Genomic DNA, 25,352 nt, shown 5'->3' on the forward strand with positions numbered 1-25,352 from the left:
GGTGTAGCCAACCTGGAAACCAGTATGGTGGTTTCTAAAGAAGTTGAAAATAGAGCTACCCTAGGACCCAGGAATTGCACTTCTAGGCATTTATTCGAAAGATACTAATGTAGTGATCCAAAGGGGCACCTGTACCCCAATGTTTATAGCAGCAATGTCCACAAGATCTAAACTATGGAAAGAGCCCAGATGTCCACCGACTGATGAATGGATAAAGAAATGTGATACACATATAATGGAATACTACTCAACCATCAAAAAATGAAATCTTGTCTTTGGCAATGACATGGATGGAACTTGAGGGTATTACACAAGGGAAATAAATTGATCAGAGAAAGACAAGTATCATATGATGTCACTTATATGTGGAATTTAAGAATCAAAAGAGAGGATCATGGGGCAGGGAGGGAAAAATAAAACAAGATGGAATCAAAGAGGGAGAGAAGCCATAAGAGACTCTTAATCATAGGAAACAAATGGTGTTGTTGGATGGGAAGGAGATGGGAAGATGGAGTAACTGGGTGATGGACATTAAGGAGGGTATGTGATGTAATGAGCACTGGGTATTATATAAGACTGATGAATCACTGAACTCTACCTCTGAAACTAATAATAAACTGTATGTTAATTAATTGAATTTAATTAAAAGATAAAATTGAAAAAAAATTAAAAATTAAATAAAAGTTGGGTTTGTAAACTCAGTCACGTGTCTGGGATAAAAAATGTTCCCTCACTGGCTAGCTGAACACAGAGTTCTGATGGAAACCTGGGAGACAAGAGTGATTGACTGCTTTTCTGTGAGGGTTCACTGAAGAGTGTGGTGTGCAAACTTTCAGCTTTGGGGCTAGAGAGCTGTTCACCACTATATTCATCCCACCCATCAGTGCTGAAATCCTTCAAGGATAAAAATGGTGCCACATAGTGGAATCTGAAGCCGCTTACATTGAGCCCTCACTCTGCCCAAGGGAGGTACATTTGCACTAGGGCAGGTGCACCTGAGAATCAGTGCAACAGGCCCCTCTGCCAGAAGACCAGGAAGAACAACAGGCTCACACCAAGTTTGCTGATCATAGAGGGCTGCAAAACTTCAGCTCTTGGGGAAAATCGAATATTGAATTCTTTTTTTTTAATCTTTAGTCATTCAGTATTATTTTTCAGTTATTTTCTTAATTTTTCAAAATTTTCTTATTTTTTAATTTTTCTTTTTATACATACTTTATACATATATTTATTTTTTGTATATATATATATTTTTTTCATTTCTTATTTTGGGATCTAGTTTCTTTTAACAAGCAGACCAAAACACACCCGTGGTCTAGTTTTTTGTTTGTTTTGTATTGTATTGTTTCTGTTTCTGTTTGCTTTGTTTGTGTTTTCTGTTATCATTGTTGTTTTCTGTTTTTCTTTCTTCTTTTCTTTTCTGGAAAAAATGAGAAGACAGAGAAATTCATCCCAAAAGAAAGAACAGGAGGTAGTACTCACCACAAGTGATTTAATCAATAGGAATATAAGTAAGATGTCTGAACTAGAATTTAAAACAACGATTATAAATATACTTGCTGGGCTTGAAGAAAACATAGAAGACACTAGAGAATCACCTCTGGTATAAATAAAAGAACTAAAACTTAGGTTGAAATTACAAATGCTATTACTGAGATTCAGTCCCAAGTGGAGGCTATAAACACAAGGATGAATGAGGCAGAAGAGTGAATCAGTGATCTAGAATATAAAATGATAGAAGGTAAGTAAGCTGAAAAGAAGAGAGAAAGAAAACTATTAAATCATGAAGGGAGACATAGAGAACCCAGCAATTCCATAAAGTGAAATAATATCTGAATAAAATGGGTCCTAGAAGATGAGGAGCCAGAGAAAGGGGTAGAAGGTTCATTTGAACAAATTGCAGGTGAGAACTTCCCTAATCTGGGGAAGAAAACAAGCATTCAAGTCCAGAAGACAGAGAACTCCCCTCAAAGTCAATAAAAATAGGTCAACACCCCAACACATAATCCTGAAGCTTGCAAATTTCAAAGATAAAGACAAAATCCTGAAAGCAGATAAGAAAAAGAGGTCTTAACCTACAAGTGTAGACACTTAATGCTTGCAGCAGACCTGTCCACTGAGACCTGTCAGGCCAAAAGGGACTGGCATGAGCTATTCAATGAACTAAATGGGAAAAATATGCAGCCAGGAACACTTTATCCTGTAAGGCTGTCATTCCAGAATAGAAGGAGAAATGAAGAGTTTCCAGGACAAAGAAAAACTAAAGGAATTTGTGAATACCAAATAACCCCTACAAGAAATATTAAAGAAGATCTTTTGGTTGAACAGAGCCCAAAAGTAACAAAACCAGAAAGGAACAGAGAAAATCTACAGGAATAGCGATTTTACAGGTAATACAATGGCACTAAATTCATGTATTTTAGTAATTACTCTGAATGGAAATAGACTGAATGCTCCAATCAAAAGACACAGGTGTCAGAAAGGATTAAAAAAAAAAAGACCCATCGATATGCTGCTTACCAGAGACTAATTTTAGACCCAAAGACACCTCCAGATTGAAAGTGAGGGGATGGAGAACCATTTATCATATTAATGGACATCAAAAGAAAGCTGGAGTAGCCATTCTTATATAAGACAAACTAGATTGTAAACCAAAGACTGTACAAAGAGATGAAGAAGGACACTATAGCATAATAAAGGGGTCTATCTAACAATAAGATCTAACAATTGCAAATATTTATACCCTTAACTGGGGAGCAGCCAAATTATATAAACCAATTAATAATAAAATTAAAGAAACTCATTAATAATAATACAATAATAGTAGTGGACTTTAACACCCCACTCACAGCAATGGAAAGATCATCTAAGCAGATCAACAAAGATATAAGGGCTTTGAATGACATACAGGACCAGATGGACTTAACAGATATATTCAGAGCATTTTATCCTAAAGTGGCTGAATACACATTCTTTTTTACTGCACTGTACTGAAGATTCTCTAGAAAAGATCACATACTGGCTAACACATCAGGTCACAACTGCTACAAAAAGACTGAGATCATGCCATGCATATTTTCAGGCCACAGTACTATGAAACTTGAAGTAAACCACAAGAAAAAAATTGGAAAGACCACAAGTACATGGAGGCTAAAGATAATATCATAATAAAAAGTGAATGAGTCAACCAGAAAATTAAAGAACGAATAAAAAATACGTGGAAGCAAATGAAAATGAAAACACGTCAAAAACTGTTCAAACCTTTGGGATGCAGCAAGAAACAAGAAAAGTCTCAAATAAACAACCAATCTTACACCTTAAGAAGCTGGAAAAAGAGCAGTAAATAAAGCCTAAATCCAGCAAGAGAAGAGAAATAATGAAGATTAGAGCAGAAACCAATGATATAGAAAACAAACAAAACAAACAAAAAAATCAGTAGAACATATCAACCAAACTAGGAGCTGGCTCTTTGAAAGAATCAATAAGATTTATAAATCCCTACACAGACATATCAAAAAGAAAGGAGAATGGACCTGATAAATAAAATCATGAAAGAAAGAGGAAAGATCATAACCAACACTGAAGAAATACAAACAATTATGAGACTATTATGAGCACTTATATGCCAACAAATTAGGCAATCTGGAAGAAATGGATGCATTCCTAGAAACATAAACTATAAAAACTGAAACAAGAAGAAATAGAAAACAAGAACAGACCCATAACCAGCAAAGAAATTTAATCAGGGATCAAAATCTCCCAACAAACAATAGTGCCTGGCCAGATGGCTTCCCAAGGGAATTCTACCAAACATTTAAAGAAGAATTAATACCTATTCTTCTGAAGTTGTTCTAAAAAATAGAAATGGAAGGAAAACTTCCAAATTCATTCTATGAGGGTAGTGTTACTTTTATCCCAAACCCAAAGACCCCACCAAAATGGAGAATTACAGATCTATGTCCCTGATGAACATGGATGCCAAAATTCTCACTAAGATACTAGCTAATAGGATCCAACACTAAATTTAAAGGATTATTCACCACAACCAAGTGGGATTTATTCCTGGACTTCAGGGGTGGTTCAACATCCACAAATCAATCAATGTGATACACTACATTAAAAAAAGAAAGGACAAGAATCATATGATCCTCTCAATAGATGCAGAAAAAAAACAACTGACAAAATACAGCATCCTTTCTTGGTAAAAATTTGCCACAATGAAGGGATAGAGGGAACATACCTCAATGTCATAAAAGCTATATATGAAAGATCCACAGCTAATATCATCCTCAGCTGGGGAAAAATGGAGTGCTTTCTCCTAAGGTCAGGAACAGTACAGGGATGTCCACTCTCTCCACTGTTGTTCAACACAGTGCTAGAAGTCTTAGCCTCAGAAATTAGACAACAGAAAGAAATAAAAGGCATCCAAGTTGGCAAAGAAGTCCAATTTTCACTCTTTGAAGTAGACATGGTACTCTATGTAGAAAACCTGAATGACTCCACCAAAAATTGCAAGAACTGATGTAGAAATTCAGGAAAGTCACAGGATATAAAATCAATGCACAGAAGTCTTTTGCATTTCTATATACTAATAATGAAGTAGCAGAAAGAGAAACCGAGTACTTGATCCTATTTACAATTGCACCAAGAACCATATCTAGGAATAAACTAACCAAAGCCATAAATAATGTGTAGTCTAAAACCTGTAGAACACTCATGAAATAAAATGAGGAAGACACAAAGTAAGAAGCGCACGTGTTGTGATGAGCATTGGGTGTTATATACAACTAATGAATCATTGAACACTACATCAAAAATTAATGATGTACTTACTATATGGTGGCTAACTAAACATAAAATAAATAAATAAATAAATAAATAAATAAATAAATAAATAAATAAATTTCTATTTACTTGTTAAAAAAGGAAAAAAAACATTTCATGCACATGGGTTGGAAGAACAAATATGATTAAAATATCTATGCTACCCAAAGCAATCTATCCATTCAATTCAATCCTTATCAAAATACCATCAGCATTTTTCACAGGGCTAGAAGAAACAATCCTAAAATGTGTGTGGAACTAGAAAAGACCCCGAATAACCAAAGAAATATTGAAAAAGAAAACCAAAGGTGGATCCATCACAATTCTGTACTCCAAGCTGTTTTACAAAGTTGCAATCAAAAGACACATAGATCAATGTAACAGAATAGAGAACCCGGAAATGAACCCCCAACTCTATGGTCAACTACTCTTCAACAAAGCAGGAGAGAATATCAAATGAAAAAAAGAGACTCTCTTCAATAAATGGTGTTGGGATAATTGGACAACCACATGCAGAAAATGAAACAGGACCTCTTTCTTAGACCATGCACAAAAATAAATTCAAAATGGATAAAAAACCTAAATGTGAGACAGGAAACCATCAAAATCCTAGAAAACACAGAAAGCCACCTCTTTGACCTTGGCTTCAACAAGTTCTTTCTAGACATGTTTCCAAAAGCAAGGAAAAAAAAAACCTCAAAAATGAACTACTGGGACTTCATCAGGATAAAAAGCTTTTGCACAACATAGGAAATAGTTAACAAACCTGAAAGGTAAGCTACAGAATTTGAGAATATATTTAACTTATCAGATAAAGGACTGGTATCCAAAAACTATAAAGAACTTATCAAAATCAACACCCACACCCAAAAAACAAAAAATCTACTCAGGAAGGCAGAAGACAGGAACAGACATTTTTCTCCCAAGAAGATATACAAATGACTAAGAGATACATGAAAAAATGCTCAACGTCACTCGACATCAGGGAAATAGAAATCAAAACCAGAGTGAGATGCCACCTTACTCTGGTCAGAATGGCTAAAATTAACAACTCAGGAAGCAACAGATGTTGGCATGGATGCAGAGAAAGGGGAACCCTCTTACGTTGTTGGTGGGAATGCAAATTGGTGCTGCCACTGTGGAAAACAGTATGGGATTACCTCAGAAAGTTAACAAAGAACTACCTTATGGTCCAGCAATTGCACTACTATGTATTTATCCAAAGGATACAAACCTAGTAATTGGAAGGAGCATATGCACACCAATGTTTATAGTATCACTACCACAATAGCCAAAATATGGAAAGAGCCCAAATGTCCATTGACTGGGGAATGTAAAAAGAAACAATGGTTTCTATAGTTATATGTATGGAATATTACTCAACCATCAAAAATAATGAAATCTTGCCATTTTCAATGACACAGATGAAACTAGAGGTTATTATGCTAAGCGAAATAAGTAAGTCAGAGAAAGACAAATACCATATGATTTCACTCATGTGGAATTTAAAAACAGATGAACATAGGAGAAGGGAAGGAAAAATAAGATGAAAACAGAGAGAGAGGGAAAGCATAAGATACTATTACTTGCGGGAAGGAAACTGAGAGTTGCTGGGGGTGGTGGTAGATGGCAGGAGGGGATAACTGGATAATGAGCATTAAGGAGGGCCCTTGACATAATGAGCCCTGGGTGTTATAAGCAACTGATGAATCACTAAATTCTACACCTGAAACTTATAATACAGTATATGTTACCTAAGTTTAATTTAAATAAAAAAATTAAAAAGAACAATGGATTTTTTGAATGTAAAAAAATGATTATACATTTATTCATAATTACTTTGAATGTAAATGGCCTAAATGTTCCAATTCAAAAGATGTAGGCTGACTGAATGGATAAATACAAAGAGCCCTTGGGGTGTGGGTGGCTCAGTTGGTGAAGTGTCTGACTCTTGATTTCAACTCAGGTCATGATCTCAGGTTCTTGGGATCAAGCTCGGCATCAGGCTCCACACTTAACACAGAGTCTGTTGAGATTCTCTCTCTCCCTCTGCCCCTCCCCCTTCTCATGCTCCCTCTCTCTGTCTCTCAAATAAGTAAATAAATAAAATATTTTTTTAATAAATAGGTAAAATCTTTAAAAAATGCAAGACCCATCTATATGGTACCCAGAAGAGATCCACTTCAGACGTAAAGACACATGCAGATTGAAAGCAAAGGGATGGAGGCACCTGGGTGGCTCAGTTGGTTAAGCATCTGCCTTTGGCTCAGTTTATGATCTCGGGGCCCTGGGACTGAGCCTCATATCGGGCTCCCTGCTCAGTGGGGAGTCTGCTTCTCCCTCTCTTTCCCACTCATGTTCTCTCTCACTCTCTCTCTCTCTCTCAAATAAATAAATAAAATCTTAAAAAAAAAGAAAAAAAAGGGATGGGAAAACACTTCCCATGCAAATGGAAGCAAAAGGAAAGTTAGGTAGAAATACTTATAAAGGGTAAAAAGTATTTTAAAACACTGTAAAAAGAGACAAAGAAGTTCACTACTTAGTGATACAGGGAAAAACCCAACAAGCAGATAGAACAATTTTAAATATTTTTGCACCCAAAATGGGTGCACCTACATACATAAAGAATTAACACACATAAAGAAATTGACAATAATACAGTACTAGTAGGGAACTTTAACACACTTTTACAGGAATAAGATGTCATCCAGACAGAAAATCAACAGGGAAACAGAGGCTTTGAATGACAAATTGAACCAGATGGACCTTACAGATTCAGAACATTCTACCCACTGTGTGGGATGAACAGTCTTTTCAAGGGCTCATGAAATCTTCCTCCAATAAATCACATGTTATGCCACAAAGAAATCTGAATCAATTTAAAAAGTTTGAAATCATATCATGCATCTTTTCTGACTACAATGCTTTGAAACTAGAAATCAATCAGAAAAAAAATTGGAAAGAACACAAATACACAGAGATTAAATAACATGCTTCTAAATAATGAGTAGGTCAAACAAATCAAAGAGGAGATAAAAAAAATACATGAAGATGGAAACCCAACAGTTTGGCACCTGGGTGGCTCAGTTGGTTAAGTGTCTGACTTTGGTTCATGTCATGATCTCAGGGTCCTGGGATCAGACCCCATTTCAGGCTCCACACTCAGCACAGAGTTTGCCTCTCCCACCCCTTCTCCCTCTGTCTTCCCCGCAACTTGTGCTCGCTCTCTCTCTCTCTTCCACAAGTAGATAAATAAAAACTTAAAAAAAAACAAAACAAACAATAATACAACAGTAAAAGATCTTCGGGTTGCAGCAAAAGCCATTTTAAGAGGGAAGTTTATAACAATATAGGCCTACATCAAGTAGCAAGAAAAATCTCAAATAAACAACCTAATTTTACACCTAAAGGAACTAGAAGAAGAACAAAGCCCAAAGCCAGTAGAAAAAAGAAAATAATAATGATTAGAGCAGAAATAAATGAAATAAAGACAAAACAAACAAACAAACAACCCATAGAACAGATTAAATGGGAACTATTTTTTTTAATCAACAAAATCGACAAATTTTTGCTAGACTCAACAAGAAACAAAGGAGGACTCAAATAAATATAATCATCAGAAATGAAGGAGGAGAAATAACAACTGACACCAAAAAAAAATATGTAGGATTATAAGAGAAAATTATGAACCATTACATGGCATCAAATTTGGACAACATAAAAGAAATGCATAAGTTCTTAGAAACATAACTTTCCAAAACTGAATCAGGAAGAAATAGAATATTTAAATAGACTGACTACTAGGGGTGAAATTTAATTATTAATAAAAAAGAAAAAGAACTCCCAGGGTGCCTGGGTGGCTCAGTCATTAAGCATTTGCTTTCGGCTCAGGTCATGGTCCCAGGGTCCTGGGATTGAACCCCGCATTGGTCTCCCTCTTCCGTGGGAAGCCTGCTTCTTCCTCTCCCACTCACCCTGCTTGTGTTCCCTCTCTCGCTGTGTCTCTCTCTGTCAAATAAATAAATAAATAAAATCTTAAAAAAAACCTCCGAACAAACAAGTTCATAACTGATAGATTCACAGTGAATACCAAATATTTAAACAAGAGTTAAGGGCGCCTGGGTGGCTCAGTTGGTTAAACAACTGCCTTCGGCTCAGGTCATGATCCTGGAGTCCCTGGATCGAGTCCCACATCGGGCTCCCTGCTCGGCAGGGAGTCTGCTTTTCCCTCTGACACTCCCCCCATCTCATGTGCTCTCTCTCTCTCTCAAATAAATAAATAAAAATATTAAAAAATACAATAAAGAAGAGTTAATCTTCTCAAAGTATTTGAAAAATAGAAGAGAAAGGAAAGCATAAAAATTATTCTGGAAGACCAGCATTACCCTGATACAAAAACCAGATAAAGAAGTTACAAAAATAAATAAATAAATAAAAAGAAAGAAAAAGAAGGAAAGGAAAATTCTACAAGCAAATATCTCTGATGAACATAGATGCAAATATCCTTAACAAAATGTTAGCAAACCAAATCCACCAATACATTAAAAAATCCATTCCCCACAATCAAATGGGATTTATTCCTGCATTGCGAAGGTGGTTCAATATCCGTAAATCAAAGTGATATGTCACCTTAACAAAAGTATACACCATATGATCATTTCAATAGATGCAGAAAAAGCATTTAATAAAGTGCAATATCTATTCATGATAAAAACTCAAGAAAGCTGGTTTAGAGACAACATACCTCAACATAAGAAAGGCCATATATAAAAATCCCATGGCTAACATCATACTCAGTTGTATGGTAACCACAAAGCAAAATCATACAATAGATACACAAATGATAAAGAGAAGGCAATCCAAGCATATTATTAGGGAAAATAATAAATTCACTAAGGGAGGAAGCAAGAGAAGAAGAACTAACAAGGAAACTCAAAACAGTCAGAAAACAATTAATAAGATGGTATTTATAAATCCTTACCTATCAATAATTACTCAAAATAAAAATGAATTAAATTCTCCAAACAAAGGCATAAAGTGGTGGAATGGATTAAAAAACAAGACATAACTTTATGATGCTTATAAGAAACTCACTTCAGCTTTAAGGACATATATAGTCACAAAGTGAAGTGATTAAAAAACATATTCCATGCAAGTGGAAACCAAAAGGGAGCAGGGGGAACAATAATTTTATCACATATAGACTTTAAGCCAAAAACAGTAAGAAAAAAAAAGGTCAGTACATAATGATAAAGGTGTCAACTTATCAAGTGTATATAACAATGGTTAAATATATAAGCAACAAACATTAGGGTACCTAAATAAATTAAGTAGATATTATGAGATTTGAAGAGAGAAATAAACAACAATACTATAATAGTAGGGGACTTCAGTACCCACTTTTAACAATGTATAGACCCTACAGACATAAAGTCATCAAGGAACCATTTAATTTGAACTATATTTTAGACCAAATGGGCCTAAAAGACATATACAAAACATCCCATCCAAGAGCAGCAAGATACACATTCCTCTTAAGAACACATGGAACAAACTCCAGGATAGATTATATGAAAAGTCACAAAATAAGTCTTAACAAATTTAAGAAAATTGAAATCGTATCAAATATCTTTTCCAGGCACAATGGTATTAAACTTGAAATCAATAGCCAAGAGGCAAACTGGAAAATCTACACATATGTGGAAACTCCTGAACACCCAATGGGTCAATGAAGAAATGAAAACGGAAATAAAAAATAACTTTGACACAAATGGAAATGGAAACATACCAAAACATAGGATGCTGCAAAAGCAGTTCTAAGAATCAAATTTAACACAATAAATAACTACATTAAGAAAAAAAATGATCTCAAACAATCTAACTACATCTCAAGGAACTAGAAATAGAACAAACTAAGTTCAAAGTTAGATTAAGGAAATATAAAGACTAGAGCAGAATAAACTAAATAAAGACTAGGAAAACAATGGAAAATATCAATAAAATGAAGAGATTAGTTTTTGAAAAGATAAAATGGACAAAACTTTAGCTAGACTAACTGGAAAAACAGGGAAGATTCAAATAAATTATATTATTAATGAAATAAGAGACATTACAACTGATACCACAGAGATATAAAGGGGTATAATAGACTACAATGAACAATTATATGCCAATGATTTAAAAAATCTATAAGTGCCTACATTTTTAGAAATATAGAACCCATCAAGAGTGAACCTTAAAAAATACATAGAGAGAGAATCCAAACGGAACACAATTAGATAAGAGTCAGATCTTCCAAAATACCCCAGAATCAACATGAAAACTGACAGAATAAACTCCACAACTATAGGGAGAGAAGAAGCCACATCTAAGAAGGGAGGAATTGTAGAGATGTGGTTTAGGGGAGAAAGGGATCATGGGTGCCACAGAGGGGAGGGAGCTGTGGTCACAGAGAAGGATGAAAGAGAGAAGAACACATAAGGGGATGCACAAGGAGAATAGATCCTGAAAGCAATGATTGGCTTAAAAATGAGAGGGGCTGAATTTTCTGAGTTCTTGAACCTGGAGGGCTTAAAGCCTAGAGTTTTAAAGATCAACAAACTTGGCTAGGATAGAGCCCAGAGGGCACTGCCTTGCTCCTGGAGAGAAGGTAGGCAAACATCTCAGGGGCAGATGGTGGGGAAATAGCGATTTGAAGAAAGCATGGGGCACACAGAGGGAGAGATTATTCACTCTTCTTAGACCCCATCCCTGAGAGGCAGCTATCACAGAGATGTTTCTCCTGGAACAAAAGAGTTGGATGGTGCCATTTACCCCCTCTGCCCCTCAGCATAAACATAGAGCCAACTGAGGGAAGCAGAACAGCAGGGACAATGACTGCCTAACCTACTTATACCAAACCTTACACCCCTGCACTCCAGTGGGACTGCCCCTCTCAATCAGACTTGCCTCCATCCCAGTGCACCAGGCCCCTTCCCCAGAAAACAAGTACAAGCCCCTCTCCACAATCAGTCTCTAAACCTAAGGGTTTGAAAGGTCATCAGGATTGGCTGGGATAGAGCCCATGGAGCACTGTGCTGTTCCTGGATAGAAGGTAGGCAAAAAGCCCTGAGGCAGACAGCACAGAAACAAGGATCTGAAAAACACCTGGCGCACACAGGGGGCCATTATTCGTTTTTCTCAAAGCCCTTTCCTGAGAGGCAGCATTCACTGGGAAGGCTCTTTGGGAAGAAAGGAACTGGCTGGCACCATTTCCTTCCCGTGCCTCTCCGTATAAACACAGAACCACCTGTGGGAATCAGTTCAGTGTCAACACTGGCTGCTAACTTGCTTACACCAAGCCCCCACTCCCCGCACTCTGTTGGAACTGCCAGTCTCAGCCAAGCTAGCCTCAGTCCCAGTACAATGGGCCACTCCCCAAGAAGACCAGGACAAAACCCTGCACACACCATTTCTCCCAAGTGGAGAGTTTTGCAGGGTTTCAATTCTAGCGGAAGTAGTATCAGGTCTCATTTCATAAGCAGACCACAATACCCAGTTAAAACTTGCCACATTCAGGCCAGTGACCAAACACTGTCCATAGCAGGCAAGGAGAACCTCTGCAAAATACTGGCCTGAAGGAGAGAGCTGCCAAAACACAACCACAGAGTGCACACAGGACCCACAGAGACACTCCATAAAGTGTCAGGCCCTGGACACTACATGACTTCTTCATCATAAAACCATTACTTTCAGAAGCAGGAGACATAATTGGCTTTTCAAACAGGGAGAAGGCAGAGACTTAGACAAAATGCAAAAACGGAAGTATTTATTCCAAATGAGAGAAAATGATAAGGCCACAGCCAGATATATAAATGAAACAGATATAAATAACATGTCTGAAGGAGAACTTAAAGCAACAATCATAAGGATACTAGCTGGGATTTAGAAAAGAATAAAAATGTCAGAGAGATCTTTACTGCAGAGATAAAAGAGTTAAAAAAAAGAATAAATCGTAGATGAAGAATGGAATAAATGAGATTGGAAACAGGCTTGATGCAATGAACAGCAAGCTGGCAGAAACAGAGAAAGAATAAGTGATCTAGAAGACGAAATAATGGAAAGCTGAACAAAATAGAGAAAGAAGAATTATGCAACACAAGAATAGACTTAGGGAATTCAGTGACTCAGTCAAGTGTAATAGCGTTCATATTATAGGAGCCCCAGAAGAAGCACAGAGAAAAAGAAGGAAGAATTTTTATTTGAACAAATCATAACTGAAAATTTCCCTAATCTTGGGAAGGAAATAGTGATTCAGATGCAGGAGGCACAGAGAACTCCCATTAGAATCAATAAAAGGAGGCCAACACCAAGATATATTGAAATTAAATTTGTAAAATATAGTGATAAAGAAAATAATAAAACAGCAAGACCAAAAATAAGTCCTTATCTTACAGGAGAAGACACATTAAGCTAGCTGGAGATTTCTCAACAGAGATTTGGCAAGTCATAAGGGAGGGGCATGATATATTCAAAGTGCTGAATGGGGAAAATCTGCAACCAAACATAAACAAGTCTATCATTTAGAATAGAAAGAGGGGTGCCTGGGTGGCTCAGTCATTAAGCATCTGCCTTCGGCTCAGGTCATGATCCCAGGGTCCTGGGATTGAGCCCCACATCAGGCTCCCTGCTCCACGGGAAACCTGCTTCTCTCTCTCCCACTCCCCCTGCTTGTGTTCCCTCTCTCACTGTCTCTCTCTCTGTGTCAAATAAATAAATGAAATCTTAAAAAAAAAGAATAGAAAGAAAGATAGTTTCCCAGAAAAACAAGAACTAAAGGAGTTTGTGATCACTAAACCAGCCCTGCAAGAAATATTAAAGGGTACTCTTGAAGAAAGAGAAAGACCAAAAGTGACAAAGACAAGAATGAGTCAGAGAAAATATCCAGAAACAATGACAAAACATGTAATTAAATGGCAATAAATACATATCTATCAATAATGGCTTTGAATATAAATGGACTAAACACTCCAATCAAAGGATATAAGGTGTCAGAATGGATGAACAAAACCCATCTATATAGTCTGCCTACAACAGACTCATATTAGACTTAAAGAAACCTACATACTGAAAGGGAGGGGATGGTGAAACATTTATTATGCAAATGGATGTCAAAAGAAAACCAGAGTAACAATACTTATATCAGCAACTAGACATTAAAACAAAGACTGTAACAAGAAATAAAGAAGGTCAGTATATCATAATAAAGAGGACAATCCAACAAGAAGAGATAACAATTGTAAATGTTTATGCACCCAAATATATGAAATAATAACTAACATAAGGAAAATAATTGATAATAATACAATAATAGTAGAGGATTTTAACACCCCCCTTACATCAATAGACAGATCATGTAAACAAAAAATCAACAAAAAAATGGCTTTGAATGACACAATGGACCAGATGGATTTCACAGATATAACCAGAACATTTCAAATATATGCAGGATAAACAACATGCTACTAAATAATGAATGGGTCAGCCAGGAAGTCATAGAAGAAATAAAAAAATAAAAGGAAACAAATGAAAACGAAGACATGACATTCCAAAACTTTTGGAACGTAGCAAAAGTGGGCCTAAGAGGGAAGTACATGGCCTACCTCAGGAATCAAGAAATTTCTTAAATAAAAAACCTAACCTTACATCTAAGAGTGGTAGAAAAGAACAACAAACAAAGGCTAATATCGGCAGAAGGAAGTAAATGATGATTAGAGAAGAAATAAATGTTATAGAAACTAAAAAAAAAAAACCCAATAGAACAGATCAATGAAACCAGAAGCTTCTTCCTTGAAAAAATTAATAAAATTGTTATACCTTTAGACAGACTTTTCAAAAAAACAGAAAGAAACCAAATAAATAAAATCACAGAGAGAAGAGAAACAACAATGAACACAACAGAAATACAAAAATTATAATGGAATATTATGAAAAACTATGCAAACAAATTTGAAAACCTGGAAGAAATGGATAAATTCCTAGAAACATATAAACTATCAAGACTGAAACAAGAAGAAAAAGAAAACTTGCAAAGACCAGTAAGCAGCAAAAAATTAATTCAGTAATCAAAAACTCCAAACATACAAAAAGTTCACAACCACATGGCTTCTATAGGCAAATTTTACCAAACATTTAAAGAACAGTTTCTAGTTATTCTTCTCAAACTATTCCAAAAAGTAGAAAAAGAATGAAAACTTCCAAAATCATTCTATGAAGCCAGGATTACCCCACCACCAAAACCTGAGAAAGACTCCACTAAAAAAGAGAACTACACACCAATATCCCTGATGGACATATATGCAAAAATTCTCAATAAAATACTGGGAAAACAACTCCAACATTACATTAAAAAAATCATTCACCACAATCAACAAGGATTTATTTGTGGTTTGCCAGTTTGTTTCAATATTCTCAAATCAGTCAACTTTATAAACCACATTAAAGACTGCCTGGGTGGCTCAGTTGGTTAAGCATCTGACTCTTGATTTCAGCTCACGTCATGATCTCAGGGTTGCGACTGAGCCCGGTGTTGGGCCCTGCACTCAGTACAGAGTATGCTTGAGAATCTCTCTCTCTCTCTCCCCCTCTGTCTCTCTGTTCCTCCCCTCTTTTCCCTCTCAAAAAAAATTAATAAAAGAAAGGATAAAAACCATACTACCTTTTCAATAGATGCTGAAAAAACATTCCACAAAGTATAACATTGATTCATAATAAAAGTCTTCAACAAAGTAGGTTTAGAAGGAACATACCTCTCATAATAAAAGCCATTTATGAAAAACCCACAGGCAATATCATCCTCAATGGGGAAAAACTGAGAGCTTTTCCTCTGTGGTCAAGAACAAGACAAGGATGTCCACTCTCACAACTGTTATTTAACATAGTAATGGAAGTCCTAACTACAGCAATTAGACAACAAAAAGAAATACAAGGCATATGAATCAGCAAGGGAGAAGTAAAACTTCCATTATTTGTAGATGGCATGATACTCTATATAAAAACCCAAAAGACTTCACCAAAGACTTTCTAGAAATGATACACAAATTCAGTACAGTCAGAGGATAAAAATCAGCATACAGAAATCTGCTGCATTTCTATATACGAATAATGAAGCAGAAGAAAGTTAAATTAAGGAATTAATCCCACTTGCAAATGCACCAAAATTGATAAGATACCTAGGAATAAACCTAATCAAAGAGATGAAAGACCTGTACCCTGAAAACTATAAAACACTGGTGAAAGAAATAGAAGATAATGCAAAGGAATGGAAAGACATTCCTTGCTCATGGATGGGAAGAACCAATATTCTTAAAATGTGTCTACTACCCAAAGCAATCTACACCTTTAATGCAATCCCTATCAAAATACCAACAGCATTTTTCACAGAGCTACAACAATCTTAAAATTTGTATAGAACCACAAAAGGCCCTGAATAGCCAAACAAACTTGAAAATGAAAAGCAAAGCTGAAGGCAAAACAATTCCAGATTTCAAATTATATTACAAAGCTGTAGTGATCAATGCAGTATGGTATTGCCACAAAAATATATACACAGATCAATAGCACAGAATAGAAAACCCTGAAATAAACCCACAACTATATGGACAATTAATCTTCTACCAAGCAGGAAAGAATATCCAATGGGGAAAAGACATTCTCTTCAAAAACAGTGCTGGGTAAACTGGATAGCAACATGCAAAATAATGAAATTGCACACTTTCTTACACTATACACAAAAATAATTTCAAAATGCACCCCGATGTTTATAGCAGCAATGTCCACAATAGCCAAACTGTGGAAAGAGACAAGATGTCCATCGACAGATGAATGGATAAAGAAAATGTGGTATATATACACAATGGAATATTATGCAGCCATCAAAAGGAATGAGATCTTGCCATTTGCAATGATGTGGATGGAACTGGAGGGTGTTATGCTGAGCGCAATAAGTCAATCAGAGAAAGATATGTATCATATGACCTCACTGATATGAGGAATTCTTAATCTCAGGAAATAAATTGAGGGTTGCTGGAGTGGTGGGGGTTGGGAGGGATAGGGTGGCTGGGTGATAGACATTGGGAGGGTATGTGCTATGGTGAGCGCTGTGAATTGTGCAAGACTGTTGAATCACAGATCTGTACCTCTGAAACAAATAATACAATATATGTCAAAAAAAAAAGAAGAAGATAGCAGGAGGGGAAGAATGAAGGGGGGAAATCAGAGGGGGAGACGAATCATGAGAGACGATGGACTCTGAAAAACAAACTGAGGGTTCTAGAGGGGAGGAGGGTGGGAGGATGGGTTAGCCTGGTGATGGGTATTAAAGAGGGCACGTTCTGCATGGAACACTGGGTTTTATATGCAAACAATGAATCATGGAACACTACATCAAAAACTAATGATGTAATTTATGGTGATTAACATAACAATACAAAATTTTTAAAAAGACAACTTTGGCATCAAAAACAAACAAACAAAAAAAGATCTAAATATGAGACTTGAAACCATCAAAATCCTGGAAGAGAACACCAGCAGTAACCTCTTTGACATCAGCCATAGCAACTTCTTACTACATATGTCTCCTGAGGGAAGGGAAACAAAAGCAAAAATAAAGTGTTGGGACTTCATCAAACTGAAAAGCTTCTACACAGCGAAGGAAACAATCAACAAAACTAAAAGGCAACTATGGGATGGGAGAAGATAGTTGCAAATTACGTATCTTTTTTAAATTCAAATTAAACTTAGTTATCATATGTTGTATTATTAGTTTCAGAAGTAGAATTTAGTGATTAATCAGTTGCATATAACCCCCAGTGCTCACTACATCAAGTGTCCTCCTTAATGTCTATCACCCAGTTACCAAATCCTTTCACCCACCTTCCCTCCAGCAACCCTGTTTGTTTCCTATAGTTAAGAGTCTCTTATGATTATCTGATAAAGGATTAGTATCCAAAATATATAAAGAACTTATAAAACTTAACACCCCAAAAATGAATAATCTAATTCAAAAAGGAGCAGAAAACTCGAATAGACATTTTACCAAGGAAGACATACACATGGCCAAAAGATACATGAAAAGATGTCAACATCACTCATCATTAGGGAAATACAAATCAAAACTCTAATGAGATATCACTGCACACCTACCAGAATGGTTTAAATCAATAACACAAGAAACAAGTTTTGACAAAGATGTGAGAAAGGAGAATTCTCTTACATTGTTGGTGGGAAAGCAAAAAGGTGCAGCCCCTCTAAAAACACTATGGAGGTTCCCCAAAAGTTAAAAATAAAACTACCCTACGATCCAGCAATTGCACTACTAGGTATTTACCCAAGAATAGAAAAAACTAATTCAAAGGGATTGAAGCGCCCCTATGTTTATAGCAGCATTATGTACAATAGCCAAATTATGAAAGCAGTGTAAGTGCCCATTGATATATGAATGAAGAAGTTTCATATATATAATGGAATCTTATTCAGCCATAAAAAAGAATGAAATCTTGCCATTACAATGATGTGGATGGAGCTAGAGAGTATTATGCTAAGCAAAATAAGTCAGTCAGAGAAAGACAAATACTATAAGATATCACTCATATGTGGAAGTTAAGAAATAAAACAAATGAGGGCCTCTGGGTGGCTCAGTCATTAAGCATCTGCCTTTGGCTCAGGTCATGATCCCAGGGTCCTGGGATTGAGCCCCACATCAGGCTCCCTGCTCCACGGGAAGCTTGCTTCTCCCTCTCCTGCTCCCCCTGCTTGTGTTCCCTCTCTCGTTGTGTCTCTCTCTGTCAAATAAATAAATAAAATCTTAAAAAAAAGAAATAAAACAAAGGAGCAAAGGAAAAAAGAGATAGGCAAACCAAGAAACATACTCTTAATTGCAGACAAAAAACTAATGATTACCAGATCAGAGTTGAGCAAGGAGAAGGATTAAATAGGTGATAGGGATTAAGGAGGGCAGTTTTTGGGATGAGCACCAGGTGTTACAAAAATGTAAGTGTTGAATCAGTAAATTTTAAACCTGAAATTAATATCACACTGTATGTTAACTAACTGGAATTTAAATAAAAATAAAATAAATAAAAGTAAACAGTCTAATTCAGAATACTTAAAAACCATAAAATTCTTACAAATATATTTAACCAAGGAAATTAAATATTTGTACATTGAAAATATTCAGACACTGATGAAAAGAAATGAAGACACAAATAACTGGACAAATATCCCAAGTTCATGGATCAGTAGAATAATATTGTTAAAATGCCAATACTACCAAATCCATCTATAGATTAAATGCAATCCTGATCAAAATTCCAATAGGATTTTTCCACAGAAATAGAACCAACAATCCTAAAATTTGTATGAAGCACAAAAGACTATGACGAGCCAAAACAGTCCTGAAAAAGAGGGATAATGCTGGAGATATTACTACCTGATTGCAAACTAGAGTACAAAGGTATGGTAATTAAAACAATATGGTATTGGAATAAAAACAGAAACATAGACCAATGGAATGTAATGAAGAACAGAGAAATAAACCCATGCATATGTAATCAATTAATTCTTTATGAGGGCACCAATGGATCATCTCTTCAAAATGGTTCTGGGAAAAGTAGATATCCACATGCAAAGGAATAAAAGAGGAACCCTATCTCACACAAATCACAAAAATTAACTTGAAATGGGGGAGCGCCTGTCTGGCTCAGTCATTAGGCGTCTGTTTTGGCCCAGGTCGTGGTCCCAGGGTCCTGAGATCGAGCCCCACATCAGGCTCCCTGCTCGGTGGGAAGCCTACTTCTCCCTCTCCCACTCACCCTGCTTGTGTTCCCTCTCTTGCTGTGTCTCTCTCTGTCAAATAAATAAATAAAATCTTTAAAAAAATTAAACTGAAATGGGATAAAAACTTAAACATAAGATCTGAAACTTTTCAACTCATAGAAGAAAACAGGAAGAAAGATCTTTGATATGCCCTTGACATTGATATTTTTGGATATGCCACCAAAAGTTCAGGCAACAAAAGGAAATAAAATCTGTAGGACTATATAAAACTTATCTTCTGCATAGCAAATGAACAATTGATAATATTGAAAAGCAGCATTTTGAAAGGGAGAAAATATTTGCAAGCCAATTATCTGATGAGGTTTTAATATCCATAATATTTAGGTAACTTACACAACTCAATATTAAAATAGTAAATTGATCAAAAAATAGACAAATTACCTGAATAGATATTTTTCAAAGAAGACATACAAATGGTCAACAGGTATATAGGATGCACCAAATGTATAAGCAGAAAACAAAAATAAAATGAAACTACATCACACTGAAAGCTTCTGTACATCAAAAGGAAAAAATAATTGAAATGAAAAGGCAGCATGTGGAATGGGACAAAATATTTGGAAACCATCTATTGATAAGAGGTTAATATCTAAAATATATGAGGAAGTCGGGTGCCTGGGTGGCTCAGTTGGTTAAGCGACTGCCTTCGGCTCAGGTCATGATCCTGGAGTCCTGGGATCGAGTCCCGCATCAGGGTCCCTGCTCAGCAGGGAGTCTGCTTCTCCCTCTGACCCTCTTCCCTCTCGTGCTCTCTATCTCTCATTCTCTCTCTCTCAAATAAATAAATAAAATCTTAAAAAATAAATAAAATAAAATAAAATATATGGGGAACTCATGAAACTCAATAGAAAAAAATAATCAAGGTGAGGTGAGGCTGTGAAGAAAAGGGAAACTTTGTGCACTCTAGACCCAAATGTAAATTGGTACACTCACTATGGACAACAGGATGAGGTTCTTCAATAATTAAAAATAGGTGGAGCACCTGGTTGGCTCAGTTGATTTAGCACCTTCAGCTCAGTTCATGATCCCAAGGTCCTGGGATCAAGTCTCACATCAGGCTCCCTGTTCAGGGGGAGTTTGCTTCTCCCTCTTCTCCCTGCCTGTGATCTTTCTCTCATCTCTCTCTCTTTCAAAAAATAAAATAAATAAAAAATCTTTAAAAAATAATATTAAGGGCGCCTGGGTGGCTCAGTTGGTTAAGTGACTGCCTTCGGCTCAGGTCATGATCCTGGAGTCCCGGGATCGAGTCCCGCATCGGACTCCCTGCTCAGCGGGGATTCTGCTTCTCCCTCTGACCCTCTTCCCTCTCGTGCTCTCTATCTCTCATTCTCTCTCTCTCAAATAAATAAATAAAATCTTTAAAATAATAATAATAATATTAAAAATAGAACTACCATATGATACAGGAACCCCACTTCCGGGTATATATCCAAAGGACATCAAATCACTTTATCAAAGATGATAGATGATAGATAGATAAATAGATAGATGATAGATAGATTAGATATATAGATATAGATGATATAGATATATATTTCAGCCATGAGAAAGGAGGAAGTCCTGCCATTTATGACAATAGAGATGGACCTTGAGGGTATTATTTTAAGTAAAATAAATTAGAAAGACAATACTGTATGATCTCATATGTAGATTGTATAAAGGCTGAACTTATAGAAACTGTACAGTGGTGATTGCCTGGCACTGGGTGAGGGGAAATGCAGAAATGTTGTTCAAATGGTACAAACTTCCAGTTATAAGATGAATATGTAGTGGGGATCTAATGTACAGTGCAGTGACTATAGTTAACAATGCTGTATTATATACTTGAAATTTGGTAAAAGAGTAGACCTCAAATATTCGCACCACAAAAAAAGAAATGGTAATTATATGATGTATGGAGGTATTAACTAAACCTACTATGGTCATAATTTTGCAATGCATATGAGCATCAAATCATCACACTGTACACTTCAAACATACACAATTATATGTCAGTTATGTTTCAAGAAAGCCAAAGTAAAAAGATAAAAAAAAAATGAGGTTACAGAAGATAAGTTAATTATAGGAGCCATATCCTTAAGTAGCGAAGAAAATCCAGTGCCCAGTGTTGTGAGTTGAATTGTGTTGCCCATAAAGATACATTCAAGTCCTATCATTTGGTACCTGTGAAATTGACCTTATTTGGAAACAGGGTCTTTGCAGATGTAATATAGTTTAGATGAGGTCATACTGGATTAGGATGGGCTCTCATACAATGACTGGTGTTCTTATGAGAAGAAGGAAATTTGGACACAGACACAGACAGGGAGAGTGTGCCATGTGATGATGGAGGCAGAGATCGGGGTGATGTATCTACCATCCAAGGAATGCCAGTGATGGCCAGAAACTGCCAGAAGCTAGGAGAGTCATGGGACAAATTCTTCCTCAGAGCCTCAAGGAGCCCATACTTCTGAGATCTTGATTTTGGTCTTTTAGGTCCCAGAAATGTGAGACAATAAACCTCTAATGTTTTAAGCTAGCTAGTTTGTGGTAATTTGTTTCAGCAGCCCTAGGAAACTAATACACCTTAAGTTATATTTAGATATGATCAAGAATAGGGTATCTACTCCATTAGGAGGAAGGAAGAAAAAAAGGTAGTAAAGATACATATAGACTAGGATATTTAGTTGTGGCAATGGTGAAAATTTCCCCTTTTTGTCTCTATTAACCAAGAGTGGGGTGGAAAAATCTATTGTAAATTTAAGAGAAAAAAATGTAAGAAATAGTCATCTTAAAGGAGAAATTTAAACAGATGAGAAAACTTTAATACCATTGCTGGATATCATTAATGGCCCACTTGCAGTTTGACATTATAAATTAAATTGAAGCCAGTTGTTATGGTTACATGGTTTTCCTCAACCATATTCAGCTTGCAAAGGTACTACTGAGGAGTAATGGGGGAGATGGATTTATCTAAAATTAGGGTTTTGTCGAAGAAATGTCAAAAGGAGAGTGGGTAAAGGGGATTGAAGATGTATGCCGGAAATTATTTGTATTGGTTCACCATGAACCTATAAGAACATAAGATAAGGGGCACCTGGGTGGCTCAGTCATTAAGTGTCTGCCTTTGGCTCAGGTCATGATCCCAGGGTCCTGGGATCGAGCCCCACATTGGGCTCCCTGCTCAGTGGGGAGTCTGCATCTCCCTCTCCCACTCCCCCTGCTTGTGTTCCCTCTCTTGCTGTGTCTCCCTCTGTCAAATAAATAAACAAAATCTTAAAAAAAAACATAAGATAGGTAAGGATCTATAAAGGGTAAGAATATAAGTAAAGCCATGGGAAAAGGACTAATGGGCAATAGTTCGAAGGTGCTAAAATCAATAGTAGGTCTTATTGGGGTAGAAGAATTGTTGGAATGTGGGTATTAGATGTACCTGAAACAGTGGTTGGAAAATGAAATGTTTGAAATTAAGATTTTGGAGGGATATGAATAGGAGTGAGCCACTGAGATAAGATGGAAGGCAAGATAATTTGAGAAAATAAAGTCAAATAATTGAGATGTTGGGGTATGAGAATGATTATCTACATCTTAAAATTACCAGAGATTAAGGCAAGAGGGAATGGCAGTGGGCCAGACAGAAAACCATGCAAAATAAAGGGAATGACCTGGGAGTTACTAGATGAATATAGCAAGGAAAGGTAGCAGATGATATAATCTGATGACATGAGATTCAAAGCTGGCTATTTTTAGGGAGTAAGGATGTAGAATGAGTTGGAAATGCCATTGAGGAACCAAGCATACATCTACTGCACCTCTGGATCCAGTGGTAGGAAGGGACATGGAAAGGAAAATATCTCCTACTCAAGAGGGCCTCACGAAAAGGAGTGTATTTGAGAAAGCCAAGTTTTAGAGAGCAAGAAAGTGTAGATATTCAGATAAGAGGCAGAGGGGGATGTAGAAGATTTTGCTGATGACAGTGTGTTTCAGAGATAATACCCAATGGTGATGTAATCCTGAAGCCTTTATGATGTAAGAGGAAAGATGAGATGTAGACAGAACCAAACTAGAAATATCTTTCTAAAAGCACTAGGAGCTCAATTTTAATTTCTAGATCAAATCATTCTTTTTCTTTCTTTCACAGTGTATTGAAATTTCTGATTTTAAAAGTAATGCATACTCATTGAAAAACATCCAAACATCACAAAAATGTATCATTGAAAAAGGAAATAGCCTTTAGATTTTTTTTTTAGAATTTGAATTTCTGAGTCAAAGATTTTCTAAATTTTCTTCTCATAAATGAGGTTGTACACCTTTTCATATGTTTACTGACCATTCACATTTCTTTTACTATAAAATACCTGTTTATAACTTTCAACTGTTTTTATGTCACCTTAAGTATATCTTTCTTATTGATTTTTATCTGCTTTTTATATTAGATTGTACCATAAGAAATTTCCATTTTTGTAGGTAAAAATTGGTTGAATACTGATAATCTCTTATGGTTCAGCTAATACACATGGCTATTAGCTGGTGGCTCCAAATCAATATGGTCTATATTATCCTAATTTTTGTATTATTTCAGCAATATTCTTTTAGAGGAGATCAACTTTTAAAGACCAACACTGAAAGATGTGGCCACTAAAGCCTGCAGAAATACTATTGTTTAATTCCATGTTAATAATATTCATCATCTGCTTAATGACTCCTTTTAAAAGTCAACTCACTATACATTCTTTTATTGGATACAACACTAAATCTTCCTTTTTATCAGAGAAAAGGATGGTCTAATTTTCCTTTTACATAAAATTAAACATATCAAAGTTTTATAATAAAGTCTTACTACACTGTATCCTGCTTTACATTTTAAGTGCCTTCATACATATTAATTACTTCCCTTCTCCTTAAAATAAGATATGATTATAAGCACACATGCACACACACACACACATACACACACACACACACACACACTGGTTAAGACTACGCAACTATTTCATGAAAAACCTTGAAGTAGTTAAATCTCAAAGCAAAACACCCAAGATATTGTTGAAAATTTCATACCTCTGTTTAAAATTTTAATCTACAAATAAAATTAACATGAGAGAAACATTATTTACATTTAAAAATATAAATATGTTGCTAAGTTGAGCATGTTAGTCATTAAAAATACTAAAAAGTATTAAATGAAATACTTACAATCTTGGAAGAGACATTTCCCCTGCCTCTATGTTGCCAGGACTTTAGCATTGTAAATTCAGTGGTAATGTTGAGTGATGACATCATAAAGACACTGTGAATAACAGGAAGTTGAAAGGAAAAGACAGACTAATTATATTTTACAATGTATAGATGCTTTTGAAATCCATTCTAAAATTGTAGCTGTGTTTACACACAATATTTTACAGCTTGAACTGAGAGAATCAGTCATTTTTTTCATTGACTGAACCTATTTGGTTGTTTAATAAATATCTAATTATTTGATATCAGACTATTTTAACACTAGTTTTGAGCATGGATGTATATGTGTGCATGAAAAGTCTATAGGGACTGAAAGGAAAATAAAAGAATATAAACACTCCTCTATAAAGAGCAACTTTAATCCTGTACATTTCCTTCACATTCAGATTTCTCCCCCTAAAAACTGTATATATGCTCACAGTAATATTTTTTTAAAA

The 25,352-nt window shown here is 35.8% G+C and overlaps 1 protein-coding gene across 1 annotated transcript in view; it reads right to left on the minus strand.

The window, feature by feature from the left end:
* The window catches only part of CYLC1 (cylicin 1), a 120,764-nt gene extending 95,858 nt beyond the window's left edge, over positions 1–24,906 (minus strand). The window contains exon 1 of the mRNA XM_027608629.1: positions 24,874–24,906. Within this exon, the coding sequence (XP_027464430.1) occupies positions 24,874–24,890 (17 nt within the window). The 5' untranslated portion in view covers positions 24,891–24,906. The remainder of the gene's footprint in view (positions 1–24,873) is intronic.
* Positions 24,907–25,352: the final 446 nt, after the last annotated feature.

Source organism: Zalophus californianus, chromosome X, assembly GCF_009762305.2.
Source record: "Zalophus californianus isolate mZalCal1 chromosome X, mZalCal1.pri.v2, whole genome shotgun sequence".
NCBI classification, from domain to species: Eukaryota; Metazoa; Chordata; class Mammalia; order Carnivora; family Otariidae; genus Zalophus; species Zalophus californianus.